This window comes from Typopeltis vanoorti, chromosome 20 (assembly GCF_054136105.1).
Source record: "Typopeltis vanoorti isolate ZY-2024b chromosome 20, IOZ_Tvanoo_1.0, whole genome shotgun sequence".
Classification (NCBI taxonomy): domain Eukaryota; kingdom Metazoa; phylum Arthropoda; class Arachnida; order Uropygi; family Thelyphonidae; genus Typopeltis; species Typopeltis vanoorti.
The window spans coordinates 63,618,515-63,637,484 of record NC_143568.1 but is presented as its reverse complement, the minus strand read 5'-3'; the positions used below and the strand labels follow the sequence as shown (position 1 = coordinate 63,637,484).

Genomic DNA, 18,970 nt, shown 5'->3' with positions numbered 1-18,970 from the left:
ACTCAAAAATCAGGACTAAGATACTTCACGATACAGCAAACGCACAATCCATTTTTTCAGCGTTTCCTCTTTCTCTTTTCGCTACTTTATGCAGCTGTCTGACTCTTACCCGAGTTTCATGCCGTGAAGTCTAAAGAAATAATCTTCGGTTTTTGACGTCCTCCCCATCTGATCTGAAATGCACTAATTTCGCTATAGTTACGCCCTGTTGTTGACTATTATGACAACCTGTAACTGTCATTATTCAGTACAACTACAGAAGCCATTATATTTCTTTACCTTTATAACTTCCATTCCAGGTGGAGCCTCCGTAATTCAGTTGGTTTAGAAGACCCCTTTGGTCGGAAACACCTGAGTTCGAGTCCAAGCATACCGACCAGGAAAATACAATCTGCAGACAAAAAATACATTATAACCAACAGGTAGGTATCGGTTTTATGAAGATGGTGTCGTACTTCCACAAAAGGTCTCACGGCTCTTGCACGACCATCATTATCATACGCGAATTTATTAATTAATATGCGTATTTTGAATACTGATGCTCATTATTAGAAAAACTGTAGTGCTAAGTTTTCAAGCATAATCTCTTTCAGAAACTATACTTAATCAAAAATAATAAAAGGGATATCGTAATTGTACTTACTGCTTGCAGTCAGCTGTCTTCTCTTTCTTTGCCGCTTTCAAGAAATTCTGTACTAAGGTGTCGCCACATTCGTTAATAATTAAGGCTATCTGAATGAAGAAATTAGCTTGTAAGTGAAATTTCTGAGACTAAGTGAGTTTACTTATACTAGACAATTAAAGATTCAACATCAGTTTAGGGAGGAAAATTCAGACTTTAAATTGCTTGTCAAAAATTCCTTTTAAAGTTTAACAGCCATTACCTCCATACATCGGTGGTATGTTTTATGATAACACAAACTGAAGGAAATAAAATCTGTAATAATACAAAAGATATGAAGTATAACCATAATTTATTCATTATAAATTCAAATACTAGAAATATTATCTTCCATCTAGAAATATTAACTCTGTATCTCTCAGAAAAAGAAATCATTAAATATTAATATATTACCGTGGAGAATGAATTCTAATTCACCGAATACAGCATCATTAATTCCCCTGCCTGGATGCCAAGTGGGTAGATAACGCGATCTTCAGGCAATTGACGGTAGGTTCGAATCTCACCGTGTCTATGAATGCTTAGGCATATGTATATAGGTAGTAGTTGAATTTCATGATGAGGTGTGCGACCATCATCTCCGCTCATAAGAAGCCTGAAATGGCTTGAAAAACCTGCTGTTGTGGCTTTGGCCTCATGAACAGGGTTTGTTTTTTTCGGAATCGCCGATCCTTAGCATACCTATGATACTAATACTAATAGACTATGGATTTGCAACCTTTCTGGGCTGGGATTCACATGACAATTGTGTGTAGCCTACGTAGATCCGTCAGTAGATACGAAGACTTTGGTTGAAAAGACGTAGCTTGAATCCCTTCCAGGATGAGAAGAAACTTTATCAGGTGGCTTTATAACTGAAGATAAAATAGGCGGTCTCATACGGCAGTGAAGAAAGGGTTTTCCTTCCATAAATGTTTATATATATATATATATATCGCATAATATAATATTAATCTCAAGTCAGGAAAACCGGCAAGAGGAGCAGACACACAGAAATATATTTTAGAGCATAAGACTAACACCGTTATCCTGAAATTATGGATAAACCCTTCTTGGCAGGTGGTTATCTGTAAGTGAATAATAATGGTATTATTATATTTCAAACGTGGTTCGCGTATACGAACAAACTCGACCCAGTCCTTGTTCTCTCCTAAACGATATATCCTTTCCAGGATATACTTCAGCTACAGTATGAATTAAACACCGGGCCCCAAAGAGTTAGTACGAAAATCAAGAACAGCCCTTCCCCTGGCGGGATTCGAACCTGCAGCCTCTTGGTTGGAAAGCAGATACGATAACCACTCAGCCAACCAGGACGACTTTCCATTGCTAATCTAAATAATTTCCACTGTATTCCTTTCTCATAATAGACTATTTCCGTCAATTTAATAATAGTTTGTATGATATTCTAATAATTAATAATTATTTACAAGGAATTAACAGTGATCTTTAAAAATTATGAATATACAACATTAATTACCTTCTTCATCTTTCCAGTGGTAAATGCTGGGGTCATGATAGTTCGTATTCTTTTCCATTCTTCTCCTTCTTGTCTTGACAGCATTTTATCTGGTATTGGATTCCCAAATGCAACATGCTAAAAACCAATAACACTTATTAAAGCAGCTAATGAATTATTCTACATATGATAACTTAATCTTCAATATATTTCATTCTGATTATAAAAGCAAGGTTGCAGTAGACTGGAAATCGCCTTTACAGATGGAAATCAGATCACGAAGACCACTTCTATGTGCGACTGTCTTTCCTTTTATCCCGTTATCATACAACTGATGGTGAGACGCTGACGTGATACCACGTGATCACTTGGTGTTGTTTGAAGAAAGGGAAAATGAAGTACTCTGCTGGTCTAAACTTGGAACGATGCGTTTTTCATCTGCGCTATTACCTTATTTTCTAAAATGTTACCTTTCTTTCACGATGTCACTAGACTAATGCTACTAGGATTTAAAAATATGTTTTTATTTCCTATTTAAATATTTTCCTGTATTATTGATTATATTTTTAATTATTATTATTTTTTATATTTAATTTAAATTTATTTATTATTTTTAATTTTTAATTATATATATTTAATTATATTTTCTTTCTTTAGTAATGTTTTTTATTGTTTTCTAGTAGCTTTTTTTTTTAATTTTAATTATACGAGAACGGAGTTCTCTTCCTGTATTTTATAATCGGCTTGGCTGATGCCACTTAGCCTTTTCCCATGGTGCTGTACTATACAGTATTGAAAAGATGAGAATGACAAATTATGCGGCACTTTGGGAAAAGACTAAGATAAAAAAATTAATTAAATTAGCCGAAAGTTTAATCTGAATATTACACATTTTTAATTACCAAGAAGCAGAAGGACGGAAAATCAATGGGACATCTATAATCTAATTAAGAAAATATTATTTGAACAACTAACAAACAAGCAAACTGAACATGAAAAAGAAGGCTCGTATATAACAATACACAGCACATATAAACAGATTGGAAAGAAAGCCAGTAAATTTCAAACATTAGAAATTAGGGGTTGTCACTCTATTTATGGATTGTTGTCATCCATTCGATTCGAAATTCATCGCGTTATTTCTTCATCGGTATTAGGCATCAGACTTGATAACAGTTGTTATCAAGTGCAGAGAGTGTGATTAAAGAGAAAAAATGCGCACGTAACATATTCTAGCTCGTATTTACAGAAAGAATAGTCATAAAATGTGTCAAAAATATGTTTTAGTTGGAAACACGTTGATCTATGGAAAATCACAAAAATAAGTATGCAGATCACACACACACCCACACGTGGGTGGGTGTGTGATCTGCATCTGCAAAAGGCCACTTGGACAATTGATACTACGTTACGTCAATACATAGATTCGGTAGTAAGGAATTTCGAAATCCAAAACTTGAGTTCTCAGATGTATCAGCGTGTAAATAAATCATTAGAATCCTCTATTTAAGTAACATTCATTGTTTTAATTAAAGGGAGAAAGTTATACTTTTTAACTTCGGCTGATAATTAGATGTTTGTCATTCATTTGCATCTGGATTACATCCCAAGGTTTAAGAGCAATAATCACAAGTGCTGTTTCTTTTAACTTACCCTTCTGTTTATAAAGAAATTAAAATCCTTGACTAAGATCTCTTTAATGAGCTCAGGTTCGGCAAGTATAAGACCCGGACGTCTACCTTCGTATATTCTGTAAAACAAAATTATAAAACTCTTCTGCATGAAACAAAACTTAAAAAAAAAAGCTTAAATATTCTACAAAACAATACACATTTTGCTGTCATTGTGATAGCGCATAAAAATCTGGGAACTAAATAAATTATTGATGTAGTTGAAAATTAGAAACCGAATTTAAATAAATATAATAAATTTAGTTTAATCCTTTATTCCAAGTGTAAGCAAACAAAGTTTGCGCCTGAAAATACAGGCGCACACAGTAATGCAAACTTGATAGGATCAATATTTAATACTTGTCATGTGAAATATGACAAGTATTAAATACTTGTCAAGTATTTAATACTTGATATTCAAATATCTGACATTCGCATATCCTGAGATATGCGAATGTCAGAATATCAGTTGTTTGCTTACACTTGAATAAAGGATTAAACTAAATTTATTATAGTCTAACCAAGTGAAAAATAAACTTCCAGAATTTAAATAAATTATGCATCATTCTACTTTTTTTTCCAAAGAAGTACCACCCCTTTCACGGCAGTCTTACTTTTTTGAAGAAACCATCAAAAGCTTCCCTCTCACTAGAAAATCATTTGATGAAAACCCCAATTCCTGTTTATTTTTTACCACTCAATTCGGGTTCAAACTGGGCTCAGAAAAACTTGCTACAAGAAACTTAAATGATTTATCATCATCATTTATTATTATTATTATTATTATTATTATTATTATTATTATTATTATTATTATTATTATTATTATTATTATTATTGGAATTTCGCTCTTCAATTATCTACACATGATGAAACAATTTTGAGACGTATTTTTGCATAACGAAGCACCAAGAAAAGAAACAATGGATAATAGCAAAAACACATTTCATTAATTAACCTCCGTGATAACCAGCACAGAAGTGTAATAATATAATTTTTCTGAACACAGAAAACTGCTGACAGTAAATGCAAAACGTTTTCTCACAGACACTTATTCTATTTTAGAAGTTATCGCAAGAGGTTATAACAGAATGAACAAGAAGACTGGTATCCTTTAGAACTGCTAATTCCTCTTATTTATAGATTTCAAAGATTGACAAACGAAATATCCCATTATTTCTGTTATTGATTGTTTCCAGATTTTCAAACTCTAATAAGTTTCTGCCTAAGCTGATATTCAGCCATAGTGGAAAAAACACAATATCACTCACTGGATGCAATAGTGGCACAACTCCAAATGAAGAAGAGCCAGTGTGGATGTTTCTAGATGCAACAAATATGGCATAATGACACCTAGCGATGAATTATAAAACTCATTTTTTGCCGTTATTGCATAAATGTAAAGTCAAGAAAACACTGACACAGAAAACACTGCTTATGGGTAATTTATAATAATTTATACCATTCGATGCACTCGCATATTTCTCATTAATATTTGTGTGCATTAGTGAGGACACATTTTTAATAAATCGACCTCTTTCTACAAATATTGGTAATACTGTGTATCAGTTTGTTTTCTTTTAATATTTTGAATGTAAATATTCATTGTCATGATTTCCTTTCCAAAAATGTTTTTGAATATTTTCGTAGAGAAAAATAAATATGCTTTATGCAGGCTCAAAAAATTTAAAAAACGTTGGATTATAAATTGGTATTTACCTTAAACATACGCACGTACACATATAGGAATGCGGTACTCTGTCTTGATAACAATGCATAAAATTAGATGGAAACTTGGTCATAATATATTATTATTGTTGTTGTTATTATTATTTATTGCATGATATCTATATGGATTAAAGAAAGTCAGGTAAAAGACTGATTTCGGAAATCATCATAATTTCTCTCTCTCTCTCTCTCTCTCTCATTCTCTCATTCTCTCTCTCTCTCTCTCTCTCTCTCTCTCTGCACGTGCGTTCATACCGCTCCTGCCTTCCCCCATCTTTTATACGTTAATCCGCAAGGAAGGACTTAGTTTTTTAATATACGTATATTCTGCAATCTGAGAGCTATCTACTCATACTAGTCGTGTAGTATGAGTAGATAGTATGAGTACGCGTAAGTGTAGTGATAAGTGATTTATGACAGTTTTCTTCTCCTGGTGTACGAGTTCCTATATATCTTCAATTTCGACGCCATAATTCCTTCTCCGACACCTGAGGCTATAGCCGGCGAAGGATTACCGCCATGGCAACTGCACATTCATGTATTACCAAGGATTTAGCAATTCAAAGACCCCCTACGACTTCGGACCCAGAAGGAAGAGCAAAGTTTATCGGAGCTATGGACATGGAAAACAGGACAGTCAATTCAAAATCTTACCCTAATGTTGTATCTAATGGAAATATCCTATCGTCTCCCAAAACACTGATCTCACACATGAATGCCACATCAGCCAGCAGTAAACCGATTAACGCAAAAATAACTACCACTGTTACCAACGTCATTTCCAGAGAAAATGGAAATGTTATTTTCGCCACCAAAGAAAACATCCCATTAGAAGATTATCTGACGGCGATCGCCAAAATTGTACCCGCAAAAAATATTACTGACGCTTTCCGCGTAGCTGGTACTGTGCAGGTGTATTTTAGCCACATCTCATGGGCACATAACGTCCTGCAAAAAGGCGTACATATCCGCGATTATCACTTCGAAGCAGCACCAATAGCACTGACCCCGACAAAAGTAACAGTATCAAATGTTCCCCCTGAAATTCCACATCAACACATCAAATCCGTGTTATCAAGATACGGTTCTGTCACAGGAAAAATACGCAAATTGTCAGCAGCCACGAAGAAGCCCGAATTTGCCCATGTCAAAAGCTTTCGAAGACAGGCATTAATGCACTTTCCAAACAACGACGCACTACATGACCTCCCAAAATTAATCAACACGGACATAAATGGAATAACCTACACTTTCTACTTATATTCCTCATCACAGTGCTTCTTCTGTCATGAATATGATCACATTAGGAAACAACGTCCCTATATTACCAACAGTTCATCAACAAATATCCTAGCCCAAAATATCAAACCAGTTGAACAGAATAACATCGTACATGAAGAAAATCAAAGCATAGGAAAAAGTAAACCAAAAATTCTCTCCCCATTACGAACATTAGAGGAAAGAAAATCCCGAACTGGAAAAGATAACGCTCATGTCGCTCTTGAACGCCTGCCAAGTAATGAGATCCAAGGCTCTGATAACGAAGTCTCACAGCACGAAAACACGGATCGTCCCAACAGAGATGACCAGGACGAACTAATTAAAAGCAATCCTCAGACCCAGCAACCAGAATCACCAACCCAGCCTCTACTAATTCAAAACCTCAGCCAATAGAAGAAACTACTCAAAATGGGCTTTCATCACCTGCAGCCAGCCAAGGAGAAACAGAGTTCCCAGACGATGAGGAAACTGTACTTCCACATGACGACCTAGAAGAAGAGGAAGATGAGGGCGAACTTCCCCACACTGAAGGTCCCCTAACCATGAAGCAGCTGTCATCCTTCATACAGAAAGTGCGAGGCTCTCCTCACAAACTAACTAAAGCCCTTAAATACACCACAAGAATCCCGGAACTAATATCTCAATTTCAAGACCTACACTCGAAACTGAAATGTAAAAAGAGCACAGCAGAGGTTAACAGGAGTAAGCGAATCTAATACCTAATTAATGGACTACAAACATAGTACCAGTACCAATATTAGATTAAACTTACAATCAAACTTTCAAAAATCATAATGTCTATAAACCTTTTCTCTCTCAATGCAAGAGGATGTGCCTCTGCTCTACGCAACAGAATAGTCCTTGACCAGGTACAAAAATATCATATTGACCTAATACTTCTGCAAGAAACAAACAGCAACTCCTCATCCAAGTTATCCTGAAGATGGGTAGAGTGGCTTCATGACGTACAGCACTCTGCAACCCAACTACATCATGGAGCAGAAGTTAGCTTAGGTGCAGATCACAGATCTCCCTACAAACTAAAAGTGATCTGATATACCAGTATATGCCTTGTATGTTCACATAATAGCACCCAACCATAATACCCTACATGTGTTCAACAGCTATATACCACAACAGGATGTTCTGACATCAAAAATCCTGGATTTCGTTCAAAACCATCTTTCTAGTATAGACCAAGAACATATCATAATAGCTGGAGACTTTAATTGCACTCTTGACCAAGCAAAAGACAGACTTCAGTGTGCTGAACATCGTAGCCAATTAATAAACAAACTTCAAACGCTGGTAAACGATAATGACTCATCGACGTCTTTCGGCATCAACATCCTGATAAGAAATCCTGCACATGGAGGTCAGCAATCACAGCGAAAAATAGGCCACTCTACCAAGCACGACTGGACAGATACTACATTTCCAAACACACCTTGCCTCTAGTTACAAACATCTCACACGTCTTTTCCTACATTTCAGATCATTGCTTCGTCAAGCTGTAACTTTCATTATCTTTGGAAGCATCCAAATCAGGAAGTGCCTACTGGATCTTCAACAATACTCTCCTGAAAGATCTAGCTTATATAATAAACACTCAGGCTTTAATAACCAAACTCACTCACTCGAACGTGGATACAGAACCAATGAAAACATGGTGGCTTCACCTAAAATCACGAACAAAATCCTTTACACAGATCTACAGTCACCAGAAAAATCAACAGAGGAACATTAGAATCCGACAACTTGAAGAACAGCTCACGTATCTCCCAGAAGAAAGCCCTGAACATCATTCTGCCTTCCAAGCCATGCAAAGACAGGCAGAATTATCGGCAAAAGGTGCCTACTTTTCTCTTTGGAAAAACAATTCAGGGCAGCAAACTCCATCTCTGCTATCAGACTTCAAGAAGACAGCATCACAGAAGATCCACTGCAAAATCACCTCTGAAATCCTACAATACTACAAGAATACATACAGCACTGCAGGAACATCCCATCATGTCATTCACGAAATACTGAAAGAAACAAAAAAAAATCTCTGCAACAGATCGGTTCCGATCTGTTGCAGAGATTTTTTTTGTTTGTCCTTAGGTATACCAAGGTGCACACCTAAGGACAAAGATACTTAGGTGTGCACCTTGGCAACACCAAAATATATAACACACTGTACTGGACACAGCTGCACAACCGTTTTAAACAGGTGCTAGGTAAATGGAACAGCGTTCGTTCCATGTCTTCACTTAGAGGAAGAATACTAATAGTTAACCAGATGGCTGCGAGTGTCTTATGGCATATCCTCAAAGTACTCACACCTCCTGAAGAATTTCTCTATCACAATCAAAAGGAAATCAAACGTTTCCTTTGGAACAAAACTCACTGGACAACATACACTCAACTCTGCGAGCCACACAGCAAGGGGGGTCAAGACCTGATTTCCCTTGAAAACAAGATTAGATCCTTCAGGATAATCCTTCTCCTAAAGACACTTCCATGCAATCACACTTATGTAGCCACCTTCGATTACATCACGAAATCATCCACCAGAGGACTTGCACTTTCCACAATCCTCCGAATGGCCAGTCCTGCACCATCTCCTCCTAAACTACCTCATTTTTACAATGATACTCTACAGCGTTGGAAAAACACAGGACTTCATCACACAATTACAGGATCAGCAGAGTCAGCTGTACTTACAGAACCACTATTTTCGAACAGAAACATAACAAGTCTCACAACTGGCCAGCCCTTTCTTTTTCCTACATGGAACTGGGCAGGAATAAGAGTCATAGGGGACCTCCTAACCCAGACTCTAAAGTGGAAAGCATTCACAAGCCTACCAATGAAGAACCCAAAAACTAAAAAGCAATATCAACAGCTGCAAGCCTCCATTATAAAAGCCTATCCAGATATCGCTACACCTCAGGAAATCCGTATTCCTTCTAGAAACTGCTCGGGGCCGATATTTCATCTTGTACAATCTGAAGGCTCACTTCCAATTCTTCCCTCCAACTACAAGAAAATATACCACTTCCTCATGTCAGTGTCTCCAACCTCGCCCTTCTTAACCCTCTCATCTACAAAATTGCCTCTAGCACCTGTAACTACGCACACAGCCAAGAAGACTACTGGAATTTAGTCCACACAGAAGAAAACAGACACAGAACGTGCAATTTCCTCTTCATCTGCGCTAAGGCCGTCATCTACAGCTTCTACCTAAAACAGACAAGAAATAACCAGCACCCATCCATCACTGAAACTGCAAAAACCCTCATGTATATCCTCCGTCGGAAACTAAAAAGCAGGCTTTTATTGGAACTTGAGTACTTCAAAGAAACAAGAACTGTCGCGAAATTCATAGAGGAGTGGAATCCAACTGGTATCCTCTTCTGGATTAACGACGACAATACGCTTCATCTGAAAGATAACTCAGACTGAAGCTGAACTGTAAATTTTGAATTCATTTATTGCATTCTCTATTGTATACCCGAAAGGAAAAGGTTTCTTTCTCTGTAATATATATACTTATATACTTATAATATGTAAATAGTCCTTGTTACCTATCGTCTAATGTATATTTTAACAAGTTAAATAAAACAAAATATATAAAAAAAATCTATCTATCTGTCTATCTCTGTCTTTCTCCTTCTCATGCCTATATTTAAGAAGGATTACATTTATCACATATATGATATAAATATATCCATAAATATATTTCACAAATATGGAACATAAATATTAGCCAGAAGTTAAAATTCTTTCACATTAGGCGTTATTACTGGACAGTTATTAACACTGAATCTGTATCCCGATCACACACACACACACACACACACACACACACACACACACACACACACACACACACACACACACACACACACACACACACACACACACACACACACACACACACACAAAGTACGCCATTTACTGCTGTTTCCACTAAGAACGACTTCACATCAGGTAATCTAAAAAAGAGCATCTAAGTAACTTGATTACTTCCTAGAATCAGTGAAACTCAGATACTCTTCTATTCATAAAAAAGAATAGCGAAGAATCGAAGTCAAGCGTGACAAAATAAATAAACAAACAACCCAACTTCAACTACGGAAAAGAAACTCGCATTTATTCAAAAATAAACTTTTCTTGCACAGAGATTGCAGTTATTCCGCTCCTTTCCTCTTCGTTATTTACATAACCTTGTAGTGCTCAGATGACTCACATCAAGACGTTCTACGGCAAATACTTTAAAATTCGATCTTCAAGTCATTGTCAAGTGGGATGAGGATAATGTAGCGAATTTTTATGCTATTAAAACACAATTCCTCCTTATTTTCAATGAGGAAGAGCATCCGTCATTCCTCCTCACTTTGATCAGTCTGCTCACTAACCAAAATTAGTATTCCCTTGTGGGATTGATATTTATATGAAGCCTATTCTAGCATAAGCACATCACGTTCATAGGCTCTTCAGCCTCAAAAGAGCTTCATGTTCTTCTTTTCAATTATAACTTCCTTCTCTTTTGATCAAGTCCTAACACTTTATAGATTGTAAATAAACCTAACCTTAGAATATTTTTCTCACATCTGGGTTAGTGCAGTAAACATCCTCTCTTAGAGTACTAGATTATATCCAGAAGAGAGCCATTCACGTGATGGATGACCCTTCCCTCACCCTTTCCAAATTTTTTTTTTTTTTCAAATAAGCTCTGTTTCTGCTTTTCTTTAAGAATTTATATGGACGCTGCTTAACGAACTGGCTGCCTATTTCTTCACTTTCCTCTAATCATGTATGAACATGGCTACTGGTCAATATCCATTACTTTTCAGCTCTAGACTGACTAAACCAAACTTCTCATTTTCTTCCTGCATTCCATAATACATCTATTCATTGGAACAGTCTTTTTCACATTGTTTTACACAACGCATACAACCTCCAATTCTTCTAATTTGCACAAAAGATTGCACACATGATATCTGACGTAAAATTTGCTTCTAACAAACCGTTCTAAATCATAAATATGGTATCTCCAATACTTTCAAGAATAATGAGACTTCAAAACGCAATATATTACTTACATTTGAGCAAGGTTTAATGAACTGACGGATCAGGTAGTTGTGCGAGAAGTCGTAGACGATAAGGAACCTCATACAGGCGAAGGAATAAACATAGCTAACGGTAATTGTGAAACTGCAATTATTTCCTTCGTTCTATGCAGCGCAAAACTTTCTGTTCATTAAAGAATTTCATAAAAAAATTCTTATCTGTTTAGCATATCTTCATTTGATGCTTTGCCATAAGGCAGTGTTTCTGGTATGTAATGCTAGACCGCCAGAAGAAAGACCGTTACAGTTACACATTTACTTCTATTCGCCAACTAAAGAAACTTCTCAAAGCGTTTTTAACCGACTCCCGAATTATCCTTTGATGCAGGCAAGTCGAATTTTTTCCTCTCAGAAATTCAGCTTTTTCACTCCATAACTAGGGAAAATAGACTGTAAAACTGATATTATTTCTGAAACTATATGAGTTCGCGTTTAGGATCTCTTCATGGCGGCAGTCATATACCTAGTTCTTATCCCAATGTCTTCAAAATCAATCATCAGTAGCCTTAGAGTAAGGTATCGTTGACAACGTATAGTGAAGATGGACTGCACGTGAACCTGAAACAGATCAGTGGTTACTGTTAGAGTTAAAGGAGCTTTGCGAACTCCTTTTAGAGAATAAAAAGGTTGGAGAAGTTATAACTTGTGACATGAACCCAATCTAAATTTTTACAAATCTCTACAAAATAGATCGACCTGATTTGTAAATATCTCTACAAATCTTTAAGGAGAGGTAAAATTCTTGAGTAGATTTGCACAAATCTCCAGAAATTGCGAAAGAAATGCAAATCTTGATCATTTTTATTATTTTTTTTATATTTTTTTTGTGCAAGGTCATTGGCATATTATATGTAGCCTATTACAAATAATCATTTATAAAATCGACTTAAATAGACACATTTACATGCTTACCCAAACATCCTTCCGTATTTTCGATACAATTCCAGTTGTAAAGTATGAATTTGCTACAAAAACGATAAATGAAAATTAAAAATATCGCTTAGTATAAACAATGCGTCAAGATTTTTCAAAAAAAAAAACAGAAATTTTAACGAAGAATTGTTTGGATCCCACTGATAATCATTAAGATATAAAAGCTATTTCATTACAAATATTATTATAATCAAATCAGATGTAATCAACTATATTGATATCCAACGTAGTGACTCAGAAAGTTAGGTAAATAAAAACACTAGAATACGCTGCATATAGATTTTTCAAAAGTAATCAACTTTAAACAACATCCGTACAGATTCTTAAGAAAGAAAATAATACTGATATCATTACAGCGGCAGCACAGATGATTTTATGGTTCCAAAAATATTTTCATTTTTGAAGGAATCCCATGGAGATACACACCACACAGGTAAACATTACTCAGGAACAAAGAACAAAGACATCACTTATAGGGTATTACAATATGCAAGTAAATAAAATTAGGCCAACTGGTGTGATTACACCAAATTCGTCAAGTACACACAACATCCGAGAAACGACGGGATAATATTACAGTTAAATAAGTTTACTGTGTGAGAACAGGAACCTAATTATTGTACGCTTGGCTACAAAGAGGCTACAAATGTTAAGTCACTAGAACGGGATTTGCTTATTGTTGAACCCTTAGTCTATATCGTTCCTAATGCACGTGGGTTTACAGCCTTCTGTAGGCTGGACTCGTAAGCACGTATATATATGTCATCAATCCCAACCATGACAAGTTCTGAAACCTTTAGTACAGCGGTGTGGTGTGTTAGGAAAAGAAGAAGGAACCTGTTTTTGAACAACTTAGGTTGCAGTGCTGTTCCAGAGCACAGAGATAGAAGCTATGAAAGAGGAGGACAAGAAGTAGATTCAGTATGTTTCAAGTCGCACAATGAACGACTACGGACCGGCAGTTGCTCTTACATTTACGGACTTAAGGAAAAGTAAAGGAATGGAAGAAGGAGTCTAATCGGCGCATCACATCTCCCATGAATAGAATGCAAGAAGCATAACACAGACATGGAAATCTGTGAGAAAATGACTGCAGTGGGTTTCTAAGAGAAGGCTCATCAGTTAACCAAATTGCCTTCTTTTGGAGAGCATCAAGAATTTTTGGGAGGATTTCGGTGCACTTATCCCAGATGTGAGAACAATGTTCTAAGATAGCATAGATATGCAATGTATATAATCTTAGAAGTTGCGGAAGAGAAGTAATGCCTGGAGCGGAAGCTGTGTTTCGCTCACACATTACTCCAAACCTAGTTTTTCGGAGGCGGGAGGCTATGGATTGGATTCACTTTTGCCATGAAAGATTACAGTTTTCACTAAAAGAAGCGAGTCGAACCTTGAACGGAGATCTAGGTATTATCAAAGGCGAAGCCAGGTGAAGCGTGGTCTTTCTGTGTGAAATAATCATTGAAGTTGATATTGTAGTCTTCACCTAATTAAATATATCTAAGTAGATCTTTTTAGGCCATTGATTATAGATTTTATAATTTAATAGGATTGATTCTTCCGTAAGAATTATCGTTGATATTTGAGCCTCTCAAAAGTCAAACTGCTCAATTCCACGTTTAAATTTCTCATTTTAGTACCTTAGCATATGATTAGTACTTAACTTTTCAGAATCCAGAGGGCTAACCTCCATAGTTCTGTTTGCCACCACGAAATAGAAGAACCATGTATGGCTTCTGAATAACAGCTAATATATCCTACTTCAGAAGCCACATTTCGATTAACTCCAGTTTTCTATCAACAGTTGTCCATAATCGACGTGTATTGTGAAATTCGCTGGCAGTATTTAAGATGTGTGCTGGAATAATTGCTTTTAAACATATTTTTACATGTTACTTGTGATATGTTAAACCAAAAACATCATATTAATTGTAAAAGTACATTGTTGTATAAAAGAAATGAAACTTACTAGTGAAAAATAAAGATGGTAAATAATTATTATTGTGACATGAAGAATAAGGAGGTGTAAGCGTTTTTTCTCCAGGAAACTCAGGTTTTTCATTCCGCATACAGACAAATCGGCCTTCAGAACACACACACACACACACACACACACACACACACACAGTTTACCGACAAAAATACTAGCGGTGGTGGGCAGTAGGCGGCGTTGGTGTAGATGATCATGGTAGTTGCGGTTCGCAAGTTGGTAGATTAAATGGGGGAGACGGAGAATTGTTGAGTAGGTGCCGTCCCTTTATGAGTCATTGGACTCCTTGGAGGTGTCACGTAATAATAATAATAATAATAATATTTTTTAATTTTGTAATAATAATATTTATTATACTTTTAATTATATATATATACTTTTTTTAATTCTGTAATAACATTTTATTTATCATCTTACAGAGCATTTACATATATTTATATATATATATATATATATATAACATCAGTTAGATATATGTCAATAGTAATAAAATCAATAGTAATAAAAAAATGTGATTTCTGTGTTGGAAGTAGTCTGATGTTTGCGAGGTCAAATGAATGATCTGAAAGGTAGGAATAATCAAAGTGAAATTTCCGGTATGTTCTGATGTTATTGCATCTGTCTTGGTGGTTCACATTCATTTTTATTGTGGTCTTCTTTTTGAATTAATTAGGAGACTTTTTTTTTCACTGTGGCAGCCTTTCTATGTCTTCTGAGCTTTTGATTTATATCGGTTTTGAAGTTTGTGACTTCCTCAAGAATATCTTGGCATTTCTGGTCCACAAAAATTGGTGATTTTTTTCTGGTTTTGCTTTTTTTGCTTGATACAACACATTCTGGTTGAATGGTGTTAAATATTGTGATAGAAAGATTGGCATGTTGTTTTGCAATGCGTTCAAGTCTTTGGCAACTGGTGTTTTCTGTCTGCTGGCTTTTTTGAGATTGTCTCTTGTGGACTTGCTTGTAAGACGAACTATGATTGGTGAAGGTCGTGGCAAGCCTTGTTTTTTGGCTCTTCCTAGGAATCCGATTTAAGGTCTGAAGGTCGTTAAGCTGTAGGGGGGAGATGTCAATTGCATGGCCTAATTTTAAGGCTACGTCTCTGAGGTTTTCTGTAGGTGCAGTTTCGGGAAGACCGTTTATGATAAGGTCTTCTTTATGTTGTTGCTGATTTAAATGTTCGCATTGTAGTTTTAGAGAATGAAGTTCTTGACGGAGTTCGGATATTTCTTTCATCAAATGTGTTGCGTGTCATTTAGTGCGTTAATGCTGATTTTGATGTCTTTTACCATTTGCAACACTTCTATCACTGTTAAATAATAATAATAATAATAATAATAATTTTTTTTTTTTTATGTCTCAGTGTAAATTACATACAATAATAATATTTACAATATTTACAATAAGGTTTATACAGAATTTTTGAATTTAGAATATAATAATAATAATAATAATAATAATAATAATAATAATAAACTGGACAAAATAGAAATATCAAAACTGTTCCCGTTTCACTAAAGTAGGATTGATTCTATGGTCCTCACATTAGGGATAAAAGCCGAATCAACTGAAGTTAAATTTTTGGTAAGTGGATCTAATAATTCATATTTTGGTATTATCGAATCGCATGTGAAAAACAATCGAAGCATTTTTTCTTCGCTAATTGGTGTGAAATGGGTACACATTGATTGTTCATCATTTGATCTGCAAATTTCCTTCATTTACTGTTTTTCCAATATGAATAAGTATCATATTCTCTTTCATCATTTGTCTTCTTTTCATGTTTATATCATAGAGAATTTTTCCTCTTTAATCGGTATAAAAAGTCATAGTTAACCTTAAACTGAGAACTTTTCATGAAAATAACAAACATTTTACCTTTCCAAACATTTCAAGAAATGTTCCAACTAGTGGATATGGTTTCAGACATGGAATACCTCTTGACTGCCAAAAGTTATGGTTCTTGGTAAGATAACTGAAATAAAACATAAAAAACAGGTGTGAGTAGGTAAATCAAATTTAATTAAAGTCATATAGCATGTGTTACTTGTGGTTTTATTATCACAGAAAATGTGAGTACCCAGTTGTCATAGATTACATGCGTATGAAATATTCAATAATACGCTTTCAGTATCACCAGCTTTAATCATGAATCGAAATCGTATTACTGTGTTAGCTACAGATGCAGTAAGGTAGCTTGGTTTTCCTTGACTATACTCTCAATGCTGTCACACAGGTTAGTAGGATCTTTACTTACACAATCCCATTCTTTTAGCGACCGCCTTTTTTTTCTCATACTTTTCATGAAAAGAATGAGGGAAAAAAACATCTCCAGTGTAGATATCACTGGAGACAAGAAAAATGCTAATACCTAACTATTCTGGACTCCAGACAATATACGCTCTGTCGTAAATTGGTGAAGCCTGTACAGGAAAGAAAACGTTAACCAAAACGTTATGATCAATTTGGTAGTGTGTTGGGCCTCCTTTTACAGGGAAAACAGCTCCACTTGGCATCGGCTTCACTTGACCACGAAAAGTGTCCTGAAACAACTAGACAGAATTACTTCCCAGAGGTCAATGACCGAGACAGCCATAGGGTCAAGTGGGGGAAATTACATTCCATACGATTTGAAAAAAGGCTCGATGAGTTTAAAAACAGGGGAATTGGTGGAGGAGAAGACAATGCCTGATTATCCTTTTCGAATCTTGGTTTGTACAATGCCAGATAAGTGTGACTGTGCATTATCATAATGGAAGATATAGATCCTTCGGATCACATTATCATCATATAGAACATGGTCCTATATGGTGATAATATGATCCCAAGATAAAAAAAATTAGCAGGAAAGGTATATTCAATGTTGATAAATGCACCCAATCGATGTCCACAAGAACAAAGCTTATACAAGGATATCGCCACCAACCTGTTTACTGCCGACAGTTGAGTCTGGTTGGATAGAAACGGGCAGGGTTGTCATAATAATTTTGCTCACGTGTGTATATGGCATGAATTGTTTTCCCTCGATTTAAGCGAAAGATTAATTTTAGAAAATCATGTGTAAACGTGAACCAATTATATCGGAAGAAGGAACTCGGATGCAAATTACATCTTCTACTTTACTGCCATTATTTTAATAATTAGTAGTTCGCTGTTGTTGCTGTATGGTACTGCTCGAATTTCATTCTGAATTTTGAACAAGAAAAACAGTAATGCGGATATATTTGCCAGTTATGCAAATATATCCGCATAATCTGCGGGATATTGCTTAATCCGCTACTACTCTGGGAATGAATTTTATTTTCACCATTTATTTTATCATGGCTAATAAATGCTAGCATGACTCATTTATTAACAGTATTTCACATATTTATATTATGATTCTGGAAGTTGAGAGAAATTAGGGATGTCGCTGGCATTTACGTTACTTAACCTATATTTTACATTAGAGTAACAAGGAGAATTCATTATGAAATTCGAAGCTTTTACTTACAAGTATGACGCAATCAGAGTCACCAACTGAACCACCAATGCATATAAAAGCCAGTTTGGAATGCTAATTTCGAATATCTCCATTGCGTTAGCTGTCTTCGATTCCCTCTCGTGTCTAACAAGTTGCTGGGAATAATTAACAATCCTTCACTACCAAAACATCACCTTATTGCTTTTCGTCACGTGTCAGCTGTAGTGTATCATCTACACATTTGCGTGCTCTCGATATCAGTGAGGACTCTGTACAACACACGATTAGATGATGACATCCTGTTTAAGGAAGTTTTATCATATCACTTTTTTTAATGTTCCAATTAAGAATTATGACTGCGTGAGTGCGTTAGGAACATGCGTTGATCTGCATGATGTTAAATATTCTGTTGTGATAATGATTTCTTATACAATTCCAAATGATGTAAATTAAATATATCTCGGTGTAAAATGGTAATCAAGTGTTCATCAGATTGCCCGTTAAGAGAACTGCAGTCGTCTCTCTGATTTTTTTTTTTCTAACAATTTTGATCATATATACTTTTCTAAAAATAGTTCGCAAATGAGTGATTTCTTCACGATAATTTTTGGATTTGATTTAGACAGGTTTTTGTTTGCAAGATT

General features: G+C 35.6%; 1 protein-coding gene across 2 annotated transcripts in view; it reads right to left on the bottom strand.

The window, feature by feature from the left end:
* Positions 1-18,501, bottom strand: part of LOC150095498 (cytochrome P450 3A8-like) — a 168,972-nt gene extending 150,471 nt beyond the window's left edge. For both annotated transcript variants that reach the window (XM_090410031.1, XM_090410030.1), the window contains exons 1-6: positions 18,357-18,501; positions 16,742-16,838; positions 12,850-12,902; positions 3,795-3,891; positions 2,163-2,279; positions 644-732 (exon numbers count right to left, since the gene is read on the bottom strand). In XM_090410031.1, the coding sequence (XP_090266157.1) occupies positions 644-732; positions 2,163-2,279; positions 3,795-3,891; positions 12,850-12,902; positions 16,742-16,838; positions 18,357-18,439 (536 nt within the window). In that variant the 5' untranslated portion in view covers positions 18,440-18,501. The remainder of the gene's footprint in view (positions 1-643; positions 733-2,162; positions 2,280-3,794; positions 3,892-12,849; positions 12,903-16,741; positions 16,839-18,356) is intronic.
* Between the last annotated feature and the right edge of the window lie 469 nt (positions 18,502-18,970).